Below are 18,436 nucleotides of genomic sequence, written 5' to 3'. Positions count from 1 at the left end.
GTTTCCGTTTCAGCATTTACATGCACTCCAATTGTCTTGCATTTACATATAGGAATCCCTGGAAGCGTTTTAGAGTTTGTCTCTTGATGGCTGCTAAAGAGTTCTTAATTTTCTGCCTATTGTTATTCCTGATGTTATTATTGTTTTCATTGGTGAATAATATTCAATTTTATCAAGACAGCTTTTCAAAATAGCAATTTTAGTACTTTAAGTGATTGGCAATATTTGCTGTTTTGATCTTTTCTCACTGCATGCTAGTGTAAATGTTTTCATGATGCATCTTCATTTTGAAATTAAGGACTACGAACAACTGGACTATATTTGTAGCAGTTAATAAGCCTATTTGAATTATCTGCATTTGAGGTCTTCAGATTATGCTTTGATTGGTGGAAGATTAAACAAATTAGAAGCTTAAAAGGACTCTTCATTAACAAACATTGCACTGGACTGATTTTTGTAACTTATTATAATATTCTGTGATACTTCATTTACTGTACTGATGAATTACACCAATAATTAGTTATGCCCATTACTTTAAGCAGCCTTCACAGTAAAACTGATAATTAACACTTGCGCAAACCTTTGAATAATCAGCAAAGTCTGAAGAATTTTACATTACAGCCTCAGGACTTTAACCCTCAATTTGGCAATTTCAGTTAATCAAACATTCCACTTTGTAATAGAACTGACCATTTGGGAGTTAAATGTGAACATTATCCACATCCTGAGAAACTTTAAAAATTGAATAAAAGTCAATTAGAAATTATTTTAATATCCAATTTCTTAAATTAATTATTTTAAGCTACATACTGGGAACAACTTGCCAATTACGTTATTATCTTGCAGGTTGAATTTTCATCATTTGAAAATCACAAGTTGCTGATTAAAACAAGGATAGTTTGTTCAAGCAAACTATCCAGTAAAGAGTTTTTTTCTTTATTTGGCATTCTTAAGGGACACAAAGTTTCACTTGATAACTAATAATCTCTTGCCCTAATTTTCTGGCAGGTTCCTGGTAACAATCCCTGCAAAAAAAAGTAAATTCCAGGCATATCAAAACAAGTGTTTTAACCACCTGTTGCAGATAAAATGTGTCACTATATGAGGAACAAGATATTGAGAAAAGTTTCCTGCATTCATAGAATCTGGATGCATGGGAGGCCATATGGCACATTATCTCTAATAAAAATTGCTCCATTTAAGCTTGTATAATTTCCTCCATTATCCTGAAAAGTATTTTTCCTTGGATATCCAACTGTCTTTTGAAAGCCTCCGCATTGTCTGATTCCACCAACTTTTTGAATTGTATGATCCAGATTTTAACAATTCTCATGTAAAAACAACACTTTTCCTCTATACTTTTGTTATTTTTTTAATCTATGACTTCTGGTTAACAATCCATTTGACAGTTTTCCTCCACTTGCTCCATTAAAAATTCTTTTTAGTTTGGAATACTTCTTTTAAGCTTCCCCTTTGTTCTATTATGGACCCCTGGAGGACCTCACTTCATATTTCTCCCAGTCAGAAAATCACACTTGTCTTAAAGCAATTACATACTTAAAATGTCATTGCCCTTTTGATACCTAGGTTTCTGGTACTTAGATTCTAGTTTCCTTCAACTAAAGTCACAAACTGAGACATACAGTTTATTTCTGAAATTACTTTAAAATCTGTATCCATTGCCAAATACATAGTCAAATTGTGCAGAACAAAATTCCGATTACATCTCAAATTCGTAAATAAATCAAAAGGTTCTAAAAGATAAATGATACATCTCATTCATGACATGTGGCAGTGTAGACAAAGAGCTGTGATTCCTACTAATCCAATGAAGTGTTGCCAAATTATTATTAACAGTGAACAGTTAGTAATAATACTCGGATTACTCATCCTAAACTTGAATGAACAAAACATAAATTTGAAAAATTGCTTGCATTTATGTTGCATTTGCACAGCTTCAAAATGCCCTGAAGTGCTTCACAACTAATGATTTATTACTTGTGTCATTGTGGTTATTATACAGGTAATCTGACAGTCATGACTATGGCAAATAGTTTACAAACTGTATGTATTTCATAAAAAAGGTCTAAAGTATGGCAAAAATGTCCTTAATTTTTCATTACTGTACATGAAGACAAGAAAGAATAGTAACATATTACTTGAAACAACACATAGTCTATTGCACAATCTTAAGAACCTAGCTCTTTCACCTGGATATTGAAATCAAAATGTTACTTGAAACAACACTTATAGTCTATTGCGCAATCTTAAGAACCTAGCTCTTTCACCTGGATATTGAAATCAAAATATTTGCTTAAACTTACATATTGCAGTACCACAAGGTTTTAAGAAAAGATAGCCTTTACTGACAAGGTTAAGCAGTTTCATCAAGATTTGTAAACTAAGCAGTAGAGAATTCCAAAGCATAGACATTTCTCCTCATCTCAGTCCTAAATTGCCTACCCCCTATTCTGAGACTGTGTCCCTGGTTCCAGACTACTCAGCCAGGGAAAAACATCTGCTCTATATTCACCCAGTCGAGCTCTGTAAGAATTTTATGTTTCAATGAGATCATCTCTTATTCTTCTGAACTCCATTCGTACTCCACTCATTCTCTCCTCATACAGAAAACCTACCACCCCAGGATCCAGTCTGGTGAATGTTCCTTGTAATCATTCTGAGGCAAGTACATACTTTTCTTAAAATAAAGAAACCAAAACTATACCCAATATTTCAGCTATGGTCCCGCCAAGGCCCTGTTTTATTGCAGTGAAACATATTTCGGCTGCACTCAGATGCTCTCATAATAAAATTCGACATACCCTCTTGCTATCCTAACTGGTTGCTGCATCTGTTCGTTAGCTTTTTTAAAAAAAATGACGGAAATTTTTTTAGTCAACCTGCTCCACAGAAATCACGGCAATGAATCAAATATGTATTTACAAACAGTCAATAAAAATCTAAATATAATGAAACCACAATGTAATGGCTTGGTGTGTAAAATGAAACAAGTTCTGTTAATAACATCAGAATGCTATGAGAGAGACCTTCATTTATATAGCGTCTTTATTTTCCTTCCTGAGATCTCAAATCTCAGTTAAAGTACTCAGAAGTGTAAAACATTGTTGTGATGTGGGAAACGACGCAGTCAAAATTGCACAGAACTCCCATAAACTGCAATGACCAGAAAACCACTTTCCAGGATGTGATTTGAGAGACAGATTTTGGAAGGAAAACATCCACTATAATCACATTGCGGATAGAAATCAACCCGAGCGCTGCCGTGAATAAGAATGTTATCGAGTGATGAGGAATGCATACAAATGTAGAGCCAGGTTTAACCCAGGTGCACCATCTGTCAGTGAGACTGAGCCGCCCGCCCATGTTTACTACCTTCGCGCACCGCCGCTTCAAGTTACCAGCATCTGACGAGCACCGCTTGGTAACTATGGCAACTTCCAGCCACCAGCTCCTCCGCGATTAAAAAGCCATCAAAATAAAAGCGAGAGCCATGGGATCCGGCGCAGACTTGCATCCGATCAGATCTGCCATCCACCCTGCGGCAGGAACACACAAACCGACATCTTCGCCCCCCACCCCTCCTCCCTTTTTCTCCCGGGCCGCGCCGAGCCGAGTGAACGGGAATGGCCGAGGAGCAAAATCCCGCAAGTGAAACCTCGCGAGAGCACAGACGCATCACCCACCCCCCCTCCCCAACGGATCGATGTGATTGGCTCATTTGTATTTACAGGACGGCTGCTATTGCAGGAGAGCGCGTCGATGCTCGAATGGGACGTTAGCAACGGGAGCAAAACAAAGGGTGGGAACTGAGGGAGGGGATGAAGTGAGGTGAGCGGGGGTGTTAAAGAAACTGCACTGAACACTGCCCATCGACAGCATTAGAGGTAATAAATACGGCTTGCACTGATATTGTGGACTTTAGCTTTTAAATTTCTGCCGACGCCATTACAGTCGCGTCTTTCTTACCTGTCAGTTGGTGGTCGCTTCCCCCTCCTTCCCCGCAGTGTGACCGCGACTGGCGACTGCGCAGTTGGGTTTGGGCCATTGGCGATGGTTGGTGGCTCTTCAGTCGCTGAGAGCGCAGTGAAGCGGGTGGTGCTGCAGCCCTGACCGGGTAAGCACAGCGTTGTACGAACATTATCGAGTTCCACATATATGTTGGCGCCGCCCAGCTCCTGTGACCCCGGTTGACTGACTGTGTGGAGTTTGCATGATCTCCATGTGACTGTGTAGGTTGGCCGTGGGTTGTCAGGTTCCTGGGCCACGGTAAAATGCCCCAGCTGTGTAGGTTGGCCGTGGGTTGTCAGGTTCATGGGCCACGGTAAAATGCCCTAGCTGTGTAGGTTGGCCATGGGTTGTCAGGTTCATGGGCCACGGTAAAATGCCCCAGCTGTGTTATTGAGTGGTGGGTCATGGAGACAATGGATATGGAGAGGAGGAGAAGAGGTTAAAATGGGATTAGTGTAAGTGGGTACGTATGTTTAGCACTGACTTTTGTGGGCAGAAGTCACATGTCCATCGAAACACACAGTGGAATGCATCTTTTGCGTAGAGTATTGTGGGGGTAGCCCGCAAGTGTTGCCACGCTTCCGGCGCCAACGTAGCATGCCCACAACTTCCTAACCCATACGTCTTTGGAATGTGGGAGGAAACCAGAGCACTCGGAGGAAACCCACGCAGACACGGGGAGGACGTACAAACTCCTTACAGACAGCAGCCGGAATTGAACCCAGGTCACTGGCGCTGTAATAGCATTAACACTAACCACTACACTACCATGCCTGCCCTGTTTCCGTGCTGTATGATGCCATGATTCCACTTTTCCTGGTTTGGTGGGCTACCTCGTCTGTAGAAGATGAACAGGGGTTTCTTTCTCACCAACCTCTTGCCCCACAGGAGCTCGCTTCTTTTGTGCAACCCTAATTTTCATGAGTCATGGAAGTCCTGCCCTCATCTACCTAGCATTTTAGCTCAGGAGCAACACACACAAAATGCTGGAGGAACTCGGCAGGTCAGGCAGCATCTATAGGGGAAAATAAACTGCCGACATTTTGGGTCGAGATCCTTCATCAGAACTGGAAAAGAAGAGGGCAGAAGCCAGAATAAGAAGGTTGGGGGAGGGGAGGAGCACAGGCTGGCAGGTGATAGGTGAGAGTGGGAAAGTAGGTGGGTGGGGGAGGGGTGGTGAAAGGGAGCGATGTAAGAAGCTGAGAGGTGATAGGTAGAAGAGGCAATGGGTTGAAGAAGAAGGAATCCAGCAGGAGAGGACAGTAAATCGTGGAATAAAGGGAAGGAGGTGGGGAATAGATGGGCAGGTCATGAGGGCAGGGGAGGGGAAGGAGAAGGACTAGGACTGAGGGGCAAACAGGAATGAGGGAAAACAAAGAGGGGAGGATGTTACTGGAAGTTAGGGAAATTGATGTTGAGGCCATCAGGTTGGAGACTACCAAGGTGGAATATGAGGTGTTGTTCCTCCAACCTGCGTCTGACCTCAACGTGGTAGTAGAGGAGGCTCTGGATACACCTGTCCGTATGGGAAGTGGAATTGAAGTGGCTGGCCTCTGGGAGATTCTGGCTGTTGCAGCGGATGGAGCAAAGGCGCTTGACGAAGCAGTCACCCAATCTGCATCAGTCTCACCAATGTCGAAGAGGCTAAACTGGATGCAATAAATGATGCCCTCGAATTCACAGGTCAAGCTGTGCCCCACCTGGAAGGACTGTCTAAGGTCCTAAATGGTGGTGAGGGAGGAGGTGTAGGGACAAGTGTAACACTTAGTACAGTTGCAGGAGTGAGTTCCGGGAGGGTCATCAGTGGAGAGGGACGAGTGGACAAGGGAGTTGTGGAGGGAGCAAGCCCTGCGGGGTGGGGGAGGAGGAGGAGGGAGGGGAGGATGTGTCTGGTGGTGGGATCCCGTTGGAAGTTGCAGAGAATGATGTATCGGATGCGGAGGCTCGTGGAGTGATACGTGAGGACAAGGGGAACCCTATCCCTGATGTGATGTGTTGGTGGGGGAGAGGGGAGCGAATTGAGTGAGGTCAGACATATGGGAAATGGTGGAGATTTGGGTGAAAGCTGCATTGATGGTGGTGGAAGGAAAACCCCACTTACTGAAAAAAGAGGACATCTCTGATGTCCTGGAATGGAAAGCTTCATCATGGGAACAGATGTGTTAGAGGAACTGGTAGAAGGGGATAGCATCCTTGCAAGTGACAGGGTGGGAAGAGGTGTAGTCAAGGTAATGGGAGTCAGTGGGCTTGTAAAAGATGTCAGTGTTTAATCTGTCCCCCATCCCACTTCCCCCTCCCCGCCCATTTGTGTCTCTGTTCTAGCTCAGGAATTCCCCTCCCAAATCTCTGGCTCTTCTCCTCAATGTCTTCTTTTACAAAATTCCCTTAAAATTCTAATTCCACCTGTCCTAAGTATTATCCTTGGTGGCACTGTCAAATTTTGGTTTTAATTCTCAAAAGTCAGAGGATATTTATTAATAATGAATGTTGCTATTCTTGGCCACTGAGTGCTGTACATATTGTGTACCATTCTTAATTGTCATGCATATTTTGTTTTTGCCAGAAAAGGAAATGTTGGAAGGCAGAAAAAACAGCTGATTGTTGGTCACCTATTTGTTCTTTTGGGAAATAGAAAACACAACTCAAAGCCATGATGATAAGATGAGCTCCACCAGTAAACACTTTCTGTCTGGTATAATTTTAGCTTTTGATTTACATTCAAACTATATACCTTAAAGTTTTACTTAAAAGGAGTTTCAGGAGTCTAAGTAATTCATGTGACTCCACACTGGATAAAAATAATCTGGCTAAGTAATAAACACGTTTTTTGGTAAGGTCTTGTCTTAAATTATATCAACTAAAACTAATTGTCAACTTTGCTTTTTGAGTAAGAGGAGATATTGATGCATCTGTCATTTTTTCTTACTGCAGGGGAGGATAAAGGTGCTTTAGGACAGGTGAGTTATGTCTAAGCAATGATGATTAGAATTGGCTTGTGTTCAGATGGCAAGGAATCACTTACAAGCTCTTTCCGGGTTACAGATGTCCGACTTATCAACATCTGTATTTAGAAGCAAGCTCCCACAATATTATTAAATTCAAAATTCAGATGTACATGCAAACTTTCATTCCTATGAATGGCAGAACTAGTTTCCTCTTCTCCTCCAGTTTTGGTAATTGTTCTTTCTTATCAGTCTTGTGTCCTTTTGATGACATTCATTACAACACTGGAGAGGTACTGTTACCATATCAAGTGATTTTTGTGTATTTTCCGACTTATGGACAAAAATCAAGCATGGAACTGGTGTTGAACTATCATTTTTTACGTAAATATTGCTGATATCTTCATGGTAAAAGGTTTTTATGCTTCAAGGCAAAGGGACTGAGATCCTTCGCAAATTTAATACAATTCTGAGTAATTATTTTAATTTGTTTCTTCATAATTTCAGATGTTTATAAAGTACATCTTTTTTCCATTTGGAGTTTGGCTGATGCTCTGCTATTACCTCCGAGCTCTCAAATATTTTGTCAACTTAGTAAACATCCTGACCTGGATTTTAATTATTCGTTTTGTTATATGTTATTACTTAGTCATGAGGAACTTGTCAATCTCATCAGCTTTGCTAACAACTTCCACCCTGTCCTGCAATTCACTTGGTCCACTTCTGCCACCTCTCTCCCCTTTCCTGATCTCTCCAACACCATCTCAGGAGACAGACTATCCACCGACATTTACTATAAACCCACTGACTCGCACAGCTACCTAGACTACACCTCCCACCCCGTCTCTTGTAGGAAGCCATTTGGTTCTCTCAGTTTCTCCATCTCTGCCGGATTTATTGTCGAGATGAGGCTGCCCACTCCAGGACATCTGCGATGTCCTCAGTTTTCAAAAATGAGGCTTTCTCTCCACCGTGGTTGATGGAGCCTCACCCGCACCTCCTGTATTTCCCACACTTCTACTCTTACCCCATCTCCCCCCCAGACAGAACAGGGATAGAGTTCCCCTGGTCCTCACCTTTCGCTCACATCCAGCACATCATTCTTCAAAGCATCTGCCAGCTACAATGTGATCCCACCTCCAGCCACATCTTCCACTCCACGCCCCTTTCTGCTTTCCACAGGGACCACTCTCTCCATGACTTCCTGGTTCGTTCATTCCTTGTCCCCTCTCTCCCGCCTTCCTCCCTCCCTTCCTACCCCGCTCTTCCCCCCCCTCCCCAACTAATGATTTTAGTTAACATTGCTACCTTTAATGTTTCTTTTAGTTAATTTTTAATATCAGAGGCACTTTAGAAACAGGTTTGACTGGGTTTTGCAAGGGCGTTTCTCCAGTGTGTTGGTTGAATGTCGGGTTTTGCTTGTTCTTTGCCACTTGATGCTGTGGGTGGGCAAGATAACCTTTTGCATCTGGTGCAGTTAAGTTTAGGTGTGGAACAATAGATCTGATATAAACTAACTACATTTTTCCAGAGATCTGAATCACTGATGTTGCACTGTTAGAAATAGTTGTCTTCTGTTTTACAATTCTGGCTACGTCATTGTTGCTACTTATATGCATGTGGAAGACTTCAGGGTTCTTTTTATAGCTATCTGCATCCTGTCTCTTTGCACCCCATCTCACTTTCCCTCTGATTTTTGTGTATTCCCTTTTTTATTATCAAACTGATATTTGCTGCTCATCCCCTTTTCTGCTTAATTTTGCACTCCATTTCTTTTCCAGTTGTCAAGGAAACTTTTAAAAAATATGAATACTTGTGAAAATGTTTATTTAATCTTAAAGAAATGGCAAAGAATCCCTTTGACACTAACCTTTGATTAACTTTCCAAAGCATGATAAATATTGAATATACTATTTTAACATTCAAACTAGGCATGGAAAGAAATCCACCATCTTCCAGTTTAAAAAAAAATCTAATGCAGAAACATTCCATTTTATTCTCTAGGATGAACAAACGGAATGGCAGATCTTAAATGGCCTTCTTCAGCGCCATGGATTCAAACCAATCCAGCTTGTGGATCCACTAATGAGCAAACAAAATGGTAGAAAAACTGAAATCCAGAAAGCTTGATTTCTTTAACATTTAGGCTGTATTTGCATTTCAATATTTGGAAAGCTGTTTTGTTCACATCAGTCTTGCAGAAATATTGTTAATGAGGTCCATCATGAAGTCACGGTGGACTAAGGTAGAATTAAATGGATGTCTGCTTTTCTTTGAAAACTCTCTGAGCTTTCACAAAATAATATGATGTTGAGACTGCTTTTTGGTGTTAAATATCGTGAGGGCACACTATTAAATCATTTGTGGAGACATGAGACTGCAGAATCTGGAATCTGGAGGAAAAAAACTACTGGAGGAACTCAACGGGTCAGACAACATCTGCAGAGACAGAGAGATGGTCGATCTTTTGGTTCGAGACCCTGCATCAGGACCAATGCAGGATGTCAACCTGAAACATCGACCACTTCTCTGCTTCCATTAAATCATCTGTGCATTTGCTAGTTTGAGCAATGTAGTTTTGCATGAATGTGTGAAATGAGTCCTCAAATTATTTTCAAAATAATTCCAAACGATTTTAATGTGCGACTAGGCTAGCAGTGAAAACTAATGTACTTTATTTGTTTAAGGCTATTGCACAATTGAAGATGTTCATATGCTCAATGAAGATTTGGACAATTATTATTCCTACTCAGAAATGCAAGCTCAATTTTGCCACCTGGAGCAATGACTTAAAGTGTGAACTTAATACTTCCTAGCCAGAACGGTTTATAGCTATAATAGGTGGAATTATTTTTGACCCACTTATTTTGGATTCGGTCATTGGATATAGTTATTGACTAGGCCTACTTAAAATAGTGGTATACCTAAGCTCGAATGGCTGAGGAAGGCAGGAGAAGTTGTGGCAATATCCTTGGTCAGTGGTGAGGTTGCTGAATGGCATTATGTTTGAGGCTTGTATGTTCTGTAGTTCATTTGTGGTTTCTATGAGTGATCTCAAGAATGACAATAATTTGTTGATATGTGAAAGTTAAGCTGATGCTTTTGTTATGGCATTTATATTCTATTTCCCTGGAGACCTGTAGTAAGAAATTTGCAAGCTGGTTTCAGCTGTAAAACAATTTCTGCTTTTTTTTTAGATCAGTGTAAGTTAGAATAAAACATAGAACAAAACATTGTACAGTACAGCACAGTACGGGCCCTTTGGCCCACGATGTTGTACCAACCAATATAAACATCTACTCCATGATCAATCTAACCCTTCCCTCTGACACAGCTGATAACCGTCCATTTTTCTTGCATCCATGTGCCAGTCTAAGAGTCTTTTAAATTTCCTTATTGTATCTGTATCTACCACCACCCCCGGCAGTGCGTTCCAGGCACCTACCACTCTCCGTGTAGAAAAAAACCGACCTCTGACATCTTCCCTAAACTTTCCTCCTCTGACCTTAAACTGATGTCCTCTGGTATTGGCCATTGCCACACTGGGTAAAAGGTGCTGGCTCTCCACTCTGTCTATGCCCCTCATAATCTTATACATCTCTATCAAGTTACCTCTCGTCCTGCATCGCTCCAAAGAGAAAAGCCCTAGCTCGCTCAACCTTTCTCGTAAGGTTGAATGATTTTCATTATTTTCCACATAAAGCTTTCAGTTAATTCATTTTAAATGTTTAATATTCAGGGTATTAGAAGTCAAAAGAGAGAAAGGAATGCATTGGTTTTGTATGGCCTTAGTCAGGTTTCATTTGGTGTACTGCCTTTAATTTTGAACATCAAATTTCAGGAAAATGTATTAACCTTGTAGACTTTCAAATTATTCTGAAGCTTAATAAGGCAAACTTGATTAAGAAGAAAGTGGCTTGTGCTTTATATAGTTGAAGTGTTATCAAATAAAAGCTTTTGAAATGATTAAAGGATTTAGTAGAATGGACACAGAGAAACTATTACCTCTAGTGAAGCATACTGAACAAGGTGAACAATCTTGAAAACAGCTGATCCAATGATGTGAAATCAGAAAGGTTTTGAGTGGTGGGATATTTGGAACTTGCTTCTGATGGCAAAAAGTGGAAAGATTGAGTAGTTACTATGGCTCCTTACTTAACAAGGAAACTATCAAGGTCTGCATTATGTTGGTTATTTAAAGTAGAAAATGGGGAGATAATAGTAAAAGTAGATGGGGAATGGAGACCAAGGTAAATCACTGGCACAGAAGGAGCAGGATAAGGCAGGGCAAGACAAGGTGAAACAAGATAGAAGGCAAAAGATGAGGCAAGACAGAAACTTTATAATAGATTTCTGAAGATTGTTGAGCTATGTTGGATAAGGAATACTATATTTAAAATTTCATAAGGATAAGAATTAGTATTGGAAGACTGATAGACAACTTGTGTTCTTGTATTTAAGAAGGAAGATGGAGCAAGTCCAGGGAATTGCAGAGCATTTAGCTTAATGCCAATAGGAGGAAAGATGAAAGTTCATTCAAAGTAGTAATGGAAAAACATCTAGAAGTTTAAAATCTAATTCTCAGCATGGATTTCAAAAGGAAAAGTAATTGATCAACATTTTTGAATTTGGAGAAGTAAACAAATAGCGATAAGGGTAACATGCTTGTATTTTCTGAAAGCCATCAATAAGAATTGATATAAGGTCAGCGCAGGTGGAGGCAGGATATGGATGGCAAGATTGGTGTAAATAGGGAATAAGGATAGCGAAGTGTAAAGAAAAGTGGGCAGTTGTCTTTCATTGGATTAGATGCCAGGAGTACTGTAGCTCAGCTTACTTCAATGATTTGGAAATGAGAAGCAGTTTTCATATTTGGGAAGAATGGCAGAAAATACAAGACAAGAATAAATGTTCAGAATAAGTTTAATTGGCAAATGAGTTTCAAAATAAATGGATGTGCTAGGAAGAATATAGGGGCTGTACAATCTGCAAAATCTGTAACTGAATGGATGAGGAGCAAAGGAATCGAGGTGCATAGGTGCACACATATTGAAAATGGGGAGATGATTACAAAGCCATTTTTATTTTAAAAAAAGCAAATTAAGCATTCAGGTTTATTTCTAGAGAGTTAGAAATTAAAAGCTGAGAAATTTAGGCTAAATGTATGGAACCTTGTTTAGAACTTGTACGGAACCTTGATTTGGCCTGGATGGCCTATTTTGTTAATTCCTTTAGAAGGGTTGTGGTTGCTGGTTAAGTTGGAAATTGAATTACTATAGAGCAGAAATATTGTACAGGAAGGGTGATTATTTTAATAGAAAAGCTATTCCCTTTGTATGGTATCAGAAGTCAGCTTCAGTCTGGATGGTGTACTTAGTCTAGGCCTTTGGATATGCCTTTGAGACCTGTAAATGCTTAAATACTTGCGCATAGTTATTTTGCTTTAAGTGTGCAATTCTTCAAGTCCTCACCTATCTGGTTATATTTTGACCTTTAGTTGTATGTATTTTAACTAATTTTGCTGGGGTTTTACTTGGAGTATTTGCCTAGGGTATAAGGGGCCTTTTGGAACCTCTGCATTTTTGATCTTGAACATTCGAAAATTGCTGAAAAATCAACTGTTTTAAAGTCTCTAGTAAAATCTAATAAAGATCTCCAAGAGACCGGAAGTTCATGATCAAAAACTCAATTTTATAGAGCGTGTTTGCTTCAGGTCCACTTGCTAAGGCAATGGGAGACTTTCGGAAGCTTTTTCTAAAAAGAACAGTACTACAGAATTACTTGTTGTTATTTTGTTCAACACGTACTGAAATCATTACAAGTATTCTTTTCAGACTCAGGATCCTATTTATTTTTGAACAATGGGATTACCAGTGGCAAATGGTGATGATTCTACATAAATGTATTTTGATCTTGTAGGCCTAAACCATTTTCTTCAGTATTAATTGGAACATATAGAGAACATTACATTAAAATTTTTGATTAACAGTGGTACCCTCGGTTACCAATTTTTAGCCTGCTGGTAATCTCCCAATATTTAACACATAAACTAATAATGATGAAACGTAGGTATTGATCAATTTTTCCAAAAAATGTTTTCCTTTATTACTAATTATATCTTTTTAAACTATTGTAGATGTGATCCTTCTAGATAAAGAGTCAGCTGTGGAAATCAGAGAGGTAGTGAAGTCTCTTATAAATGATACTGAGCGACGTCAGGCATTGATCTGGGATCTTGTCCAGTGTAATAAGGAATTGAAGTAAGGAGGCTGCTTGACTCTTTCACCAAACCTATTCGTTAATGTGGTGTATTGTGCAATTACTAAAGACTGTTTTTCTAATAGCCTTATGAAGTTACCTATCTATAATACCGAAGTGTGACAGTATGAACGTAGAGTTGACTAGTCTGTGAGTACAAGATGTATTAATAGAACATAGAACAATTACAGCACAATTCAGGCCTTTTGGCCCACAAAGCTGTGCCGAACATGTCCCTACCCTAGAAATTACTAGGCTTACCCATAGCCCTCTATTTTACTCAGCTCCATATACCTATCTAACAGTCTCTTGAAAGACCCTATCGTATCAGCCTCCACCACCATCTTCTGGCAGCCCATTCCACACACTCACCACTCTCTGAGTAAAAAAACTTACCCCTGACATCTCCTCTATATCTACTCCCCAGCACCTTAAACCTATGTCCTCTTGTGGCCACCAATTCAGCCCTGGGGAAAAGCCTCTGACTATCTACCCTATCAATACCTCTCATCATCTTATACACCTCTATCAGGTCCCCCCTCATCCTCCGTCTCTCCAAGGAGAAAAGGCCGAGTTCCCTCAACCTGCTTTCATAAGGCATGCTCCGCATCCCAGCCAGTATCCTTGTAAATCTCCTCTGCACCCTCTCTATGGCTTCCACATCTTTCCTGTAGTGAGGAGGCCAGAACTGAGCACAGTACTCCAAGTGGGGTCTGACCAGGGACCTATATAGCTGCAACAATACCTCCCGGCTCCTAAACTCAATTCCCCGATTGATGAAGGACAATACACCATATGCCTTCTTAACCACAGAGTCAACCTGTGCAGCTGCTTTGAGCGTCCTATGGACTTGGACGCCAAGATCCCTCTGATCCTCCACACTGCCAAGAGTCCTACCATTAAGACTATATTCCGCCAACATATTTGACCTACCAAAATGAACCACTTCACACTTATCTGGGTTGAACTGCATCTGCCACTTCTCAGCCCAACTCTGCATCCTATCTATATCCCTCTGTAACCTCTGACAGCCCTCCAAACTATCCACAACACCCCCAACCTTCGTGTCATCCACAAACTTACTAACCAACCCCTCCACTTCCTCATTGAGGTCATTTATAAAAATCACAAATAGTAAGGGTCCCAGTACAGATCCCTGAGGTACACCACTGGTCACCGACCTCCACTCAGAATACGATCCCTCAGCAACCACTCTTTGCCTTCTGTGGGCCAGCCAGTTCTGGGTCCACACTGCAATGTCCCTTTGGATCCCATGTCTCCTCACCTTCTCCATAAGCCTCGCATGGGGTACCTTATCAAATGCCTTGCTGAAATACATATACATTACATCTACTGCTCTCCCTTCATTGATGTGCTTAGTCACATCCTCAAAAAATTCAATCGGGCTCATAAGGCAGGACCTGCCCTTAACGAAGCCATGCTGACTATTCCTAATCATATTATACCTCTCCAAATGTTCATAAATCCTGCCTCTCAGGATCTTCTCCATCAGCTTACCAACCACTGAGGTAAGACTCACCGGTCTATAATTTCCTGGGCTATCCCTACTCCCCTTCTTGAATAAGGGAACGACATCCGCAACCCTCCAATCTTCCGGAACCTCTCCCGTCTCCATGGACGACACAAAGATCATCATCAGAGGTTCTGCAATCTCCTCCCTCACCTCCCACAGCAACCTGGGGTACATCTCATCCGGTCCAGGTGACTTATCTAACTTAATGCTTTCCAAAAGTTTCAGCACCACCTCTTTCCTAATATCTACATGCTCAAGCTTTTCAGGCCACTGCAAGTCCCCACTACAATCACCCAGATCTTTTTCCGTGGTGAATACTGATGTAAAGTATTCATTAAGTACCTCTGCTATTTCTTCCGGATCCATACACACTTTCCCACTGCTGCACTTGATAGGCCCTATCCTTTCGCATTTCATCCTCTTACTCTTCACATACTTGTACAACGCTTTGGGGTTTTCCTTGATCCTGCCCGCCAAGGCCTTCTCATGTCCCCTTCTGGCTCTCCTAATCTCTTTCTTAAGTTCCTTCCGCTTAGCCTTGTACTCCTCCAGATCTCTAACATTACCCAGCCCTCTGTACCTTTTGTATGCTTCTCTTTTCCTTTTGACTAGATTTATTATAGCCTTTGTACGCCACGGTTCCTGTATCCTATCACAACTCCCCTGTCTCATCGGAACATGTCTGTTCAGAGCTCCACATAAATATCCCCTGAATATTTGCCACATATCTTCCGTACTTTTCCCAGAGAACATCTGTTCCCAATTTAATCTTCCAATTTCCTGCCTGAGAGCCTCATAATTCCCCTTACTCCAAGTAAACACCTTTCTAGCCTGTCTGTTCCTATCCCTCTCTAGCGCTAATGTAAAGGAGATAGAACTATGATCACTATCACCAAAATGTTCACCCACTGAGAGATCTGACACCTGACCAGGTTCATTTCCCAATATCAAATCAAGCACAGCCTCTCCTCTTGTAGGTCTATCTACATACTGTGTCAAGAACCCTTCCTGAACACACCTAACAAACTCCACCCCATCTAAACCCCTCACTGTCTGGAGATGCCAATCGATGTTTGGGAAATTAAAATCCCCCATCACAACAACTCTATTATTCTCACACCTTTTCAGGATCTGCTTCCCTATCTGCTCCTCAATAACCCTGTCACTATTGGGCAGCCTATAAAAACAACACCCAGTTCCATTATCGACCCCTTCCTGTTTCTAACCTCCACACACACAGACTCCGTAGACAATCCCTCCACAATGTCCACCTTTTCCGCAGCCGTGACATTATCTTTGATCAATGGTGCCACTCCCCCACCTCTCTTGCCTCCCTCCCTGTCGTTCCTTAAACATCTAAAACCCGGCACTTGAATCAACCATTCCAGCCCCAGAGTCATCCAAGTCTCTGTAATGACCACCACATCATAGCTCCAAGTATTGATCCAAGCTCTAAGCTTATCCACCTTGTTCACAACACTCCTTGCGTTAAAATAGACACATCTCAAGCCTGTCTGAACACGTCCCTTCTCTATCACCTGCCCACGGCACCCACTCCTAGCCTCCTCCACTCGAGAGCCAAACCCCTCCTCCCCAGTCTCTCTAATACGGATCCCACCCCCCCCCCCCCCCCCCAACAATTCTAGTTTAAACTCTCCCCAGTAGCCTTAGCAAACCTCCCAGCCAGTATGTTGGTCCCCCTGGGATTCAAGTGCAATGTTTCAGTTTACAAAATTAATCTTTGCTATCTAATTGATATTAAGGTCTAATCAGAGACACAAAACATTTTGCTTTTTGTCAAATACTTTCCATGTGCTATTTTTAAATTATTTCTGATTATTCCATAAATATTTAAATTCGTGTAAAGCCAAGATGTCCTGCCTTAGTGTTTGTTGTGTTGGACTTGAATTTCCTTTTTTTTGACCAAATTTGTATGCCAGCTTGTTCACAACATCCAATGTGATATGAGAAATACTTGTATAGCCCTTTAAACCAAGTAAAATGGCAAGATTGGCTCCACTAGATTTTGTTAGATACATGCAGGATGATGTGGCCTGCATAATGTAGCTCAGTGGTAATGTCATTTCTTCATAAGTCTTCATAAATTAAACATGTGGATGTTGCTGCTTAATATTATTTATTGTACTTTTGAAACAAATAATTACCTTTGCAGGAATGACCTAAGTCGGTGGCAGAGCAGAGCTTTTCTGAAAAAACAGTGTACGTCAGACCTGGAGCAAGTCCTCGACCCCATTAAATCGGAGATTCATGAGGTACAGAGTGACAAATTTGTGAAGTGCTGGGAACACCAAAGTCAAATTGAACAACTGAAGCAGGATAATCAAGATATGCAGGTAATAAGTTGATGCAAAGTGGTAACTTTTAATTTAAAAATGTTTTATGCTGTCCTTGTCTTGGATCATGGAGTTCCGTGGTACACAAATTTACTGATGACACCTTTCATGGTCCTGTGATAATTTTAGAAAACAATAAGTTGTTTATGTTACTTCATGGAAATAGTAAAATCAAAAAACAGCTCGCCTTTTAACAAGCCAACACAGCTATTTTTACCTTCGCAACGCCTAGAGGTGGTGGTCAGCTGTGCTTTAAGAAACCAAAACTGTCAGGTGGAAATCAGGACAAATATGCTGGGGAAACTAAAGAGCTGGGGCAGCACTTTGGGGGGGAAAAAAAAGGAATGTGTTTATTGATAATTTGTCAAAAATTCTGAAGAGCCATAGATCTAAAATGTTAACTTTTTCTAGCCATATGATCTGCTGGCACATTCAAAGATAAAATCCAGTAGTTCGCATTGGGCCCTCAATTGTTCCAGTCCTGCTACTTTCCAGTCAAGTTGGGGGCCACTTAAACAACTGGTTGAAAAAGGTGGAGGCTGTAAGCACATTATCTTCTTTCATCATCTGCAGCCAGGCTTAATGAATGGGTAACTGATCTCAACCTTCAATTAATGGCAAAAGCTACTAGCCCCAAAAACACTCCAGGTATATGGCAGAAGACTTTTGCTGCAGAGCTAGCTGTGCTTTTTAGCCAAGCTGCTCCAGTAATAACATCTACCAAAATGGAAAATTGCCGAGGTATATCCTTTTCATAAAGCTTATCCAGTCAATTGTTTCTGCCCGATCTTGTACCCCTCCACCCAGTCCTTTGTCCTCATCCTTCCCAAAGACTGGGTAGAACTCTGTCATCAGCAATCTAGTGGCAGGTGTTCATCATCAACTGGACTATGAATCAGAGAATCATTAGAAAACTTATAACACAAAAGGAGACAATTCAGTCCATGTCTGAGCCAGTTGAACGGAGCTTTTTATCCTTTGGGTTAAAAGATTTTACTTGCCTCCCCTCTAATCTTAGAACCAAGTACTTCACTTTATGCCCTCTGGTTTTTGATCCCACTACCAAGGTAAATGGTTAATTCCTATTTGCTCCATCAAAGTCTATCATAATTTTATGCATTTTAATCTAGTCTCTGCTCACTATCCACAAAAAAACAAATTCAGCCTATTCAATCTTCTCCCATAGCCAATATTTTCTAATTCTGGCAATAACCTTTGCACTCTCCCCAGTGCAATCATAGCTTTCCTTTTAGGTGGTGTCTAAAACTGTATGTAGAACTCCAGCTGTGGCTCATGTGTTGTATATTGTTTGAGTATAA

At 41.0% G+C, this 18,436-nt stretch overlaps 2 protein-coding genes across 8 annotated transcripts in view; one reads left to right on the top strand and one right to left on the bottom strand.

Moving 5' to 3' along the window:
- faima (Fas apoptotic inhibitory molecule a) overlaps positions 1-3,654 on the bottom strand; it is a 48,620-nt gene extending 44,966 nt beyond the window's left edge. For 3 of the 4 annotated variants that reach the window (XM_052029281.1, XM_052029264.1, XM_052029289.1), the window contains exon 1: positions 3,420-3,654. In XM_052029281.1, the coding sequence (XP_051885241.1) occupies positions 3,420-3,425 (6 nt within the window). In that variant the 5' untranslated portion in view covers positions 3,426-3,654. Of the gene's footprint in view, positions 1-3,393 lie in introns of all 4 variants that reach the window. The other variant, XM_052029272.1, reaches the window with a different exon arrangement.
- A 128-nt stretch (positions 3,655-3,782) lies between these two features.
- cep70 (centrosomal protein 70) overlaps positions 3,783-18,436 on the top strand; it is a 35,038-nt gene continuing 20,384 nt past the window's right edge. Inside the window, exons 1-7 of one of the 4 annotated variants that reach the window (XM_052030008.1) lie at positions 3,783-3,905; positions 3,995-4,135; positions 6,593-6,721; positions 6,961-6,986; positions 8,976-9,072; positions 13,108-13,231; positions 16,937-17,117. In XM_052030008.1, coding sequence (XP_051885968.1) covers positions 6,691-6,721; positions 6,961-6,986; positions 8,976-9,072; positions 13,108-13,231; positions 16,937-17,117 — 459 coding nt within the window. In that variant the 5' untranslated portion in view covers positions 3,783-3,905; positions 3,995-4,135; positions 6,593-6,690. The other 3 variants (XM_052030015.1, XM_052030024.1, XM_052030033.1) reach the window with 3 other exon arrangements.

The sequence above is a fragment of the Pristis pectinata genome, chromosome 1, assembly GCF_009764475.1.
Source record: "Pristis pectinata isolate sPriPec2 chromosome 1, sPriPec2.1.pri, whole genome shotgun sequence".
Lineage (NCBI taxonomy): Eukaryota > Metazoa > Chordata > Chondrichthyes > Rhinopristiformes > Pristidae > Pristis > Pristis pectinata.
This window is presented reverse-complemented; position numbering and strand designations above follow the sequence as displayed.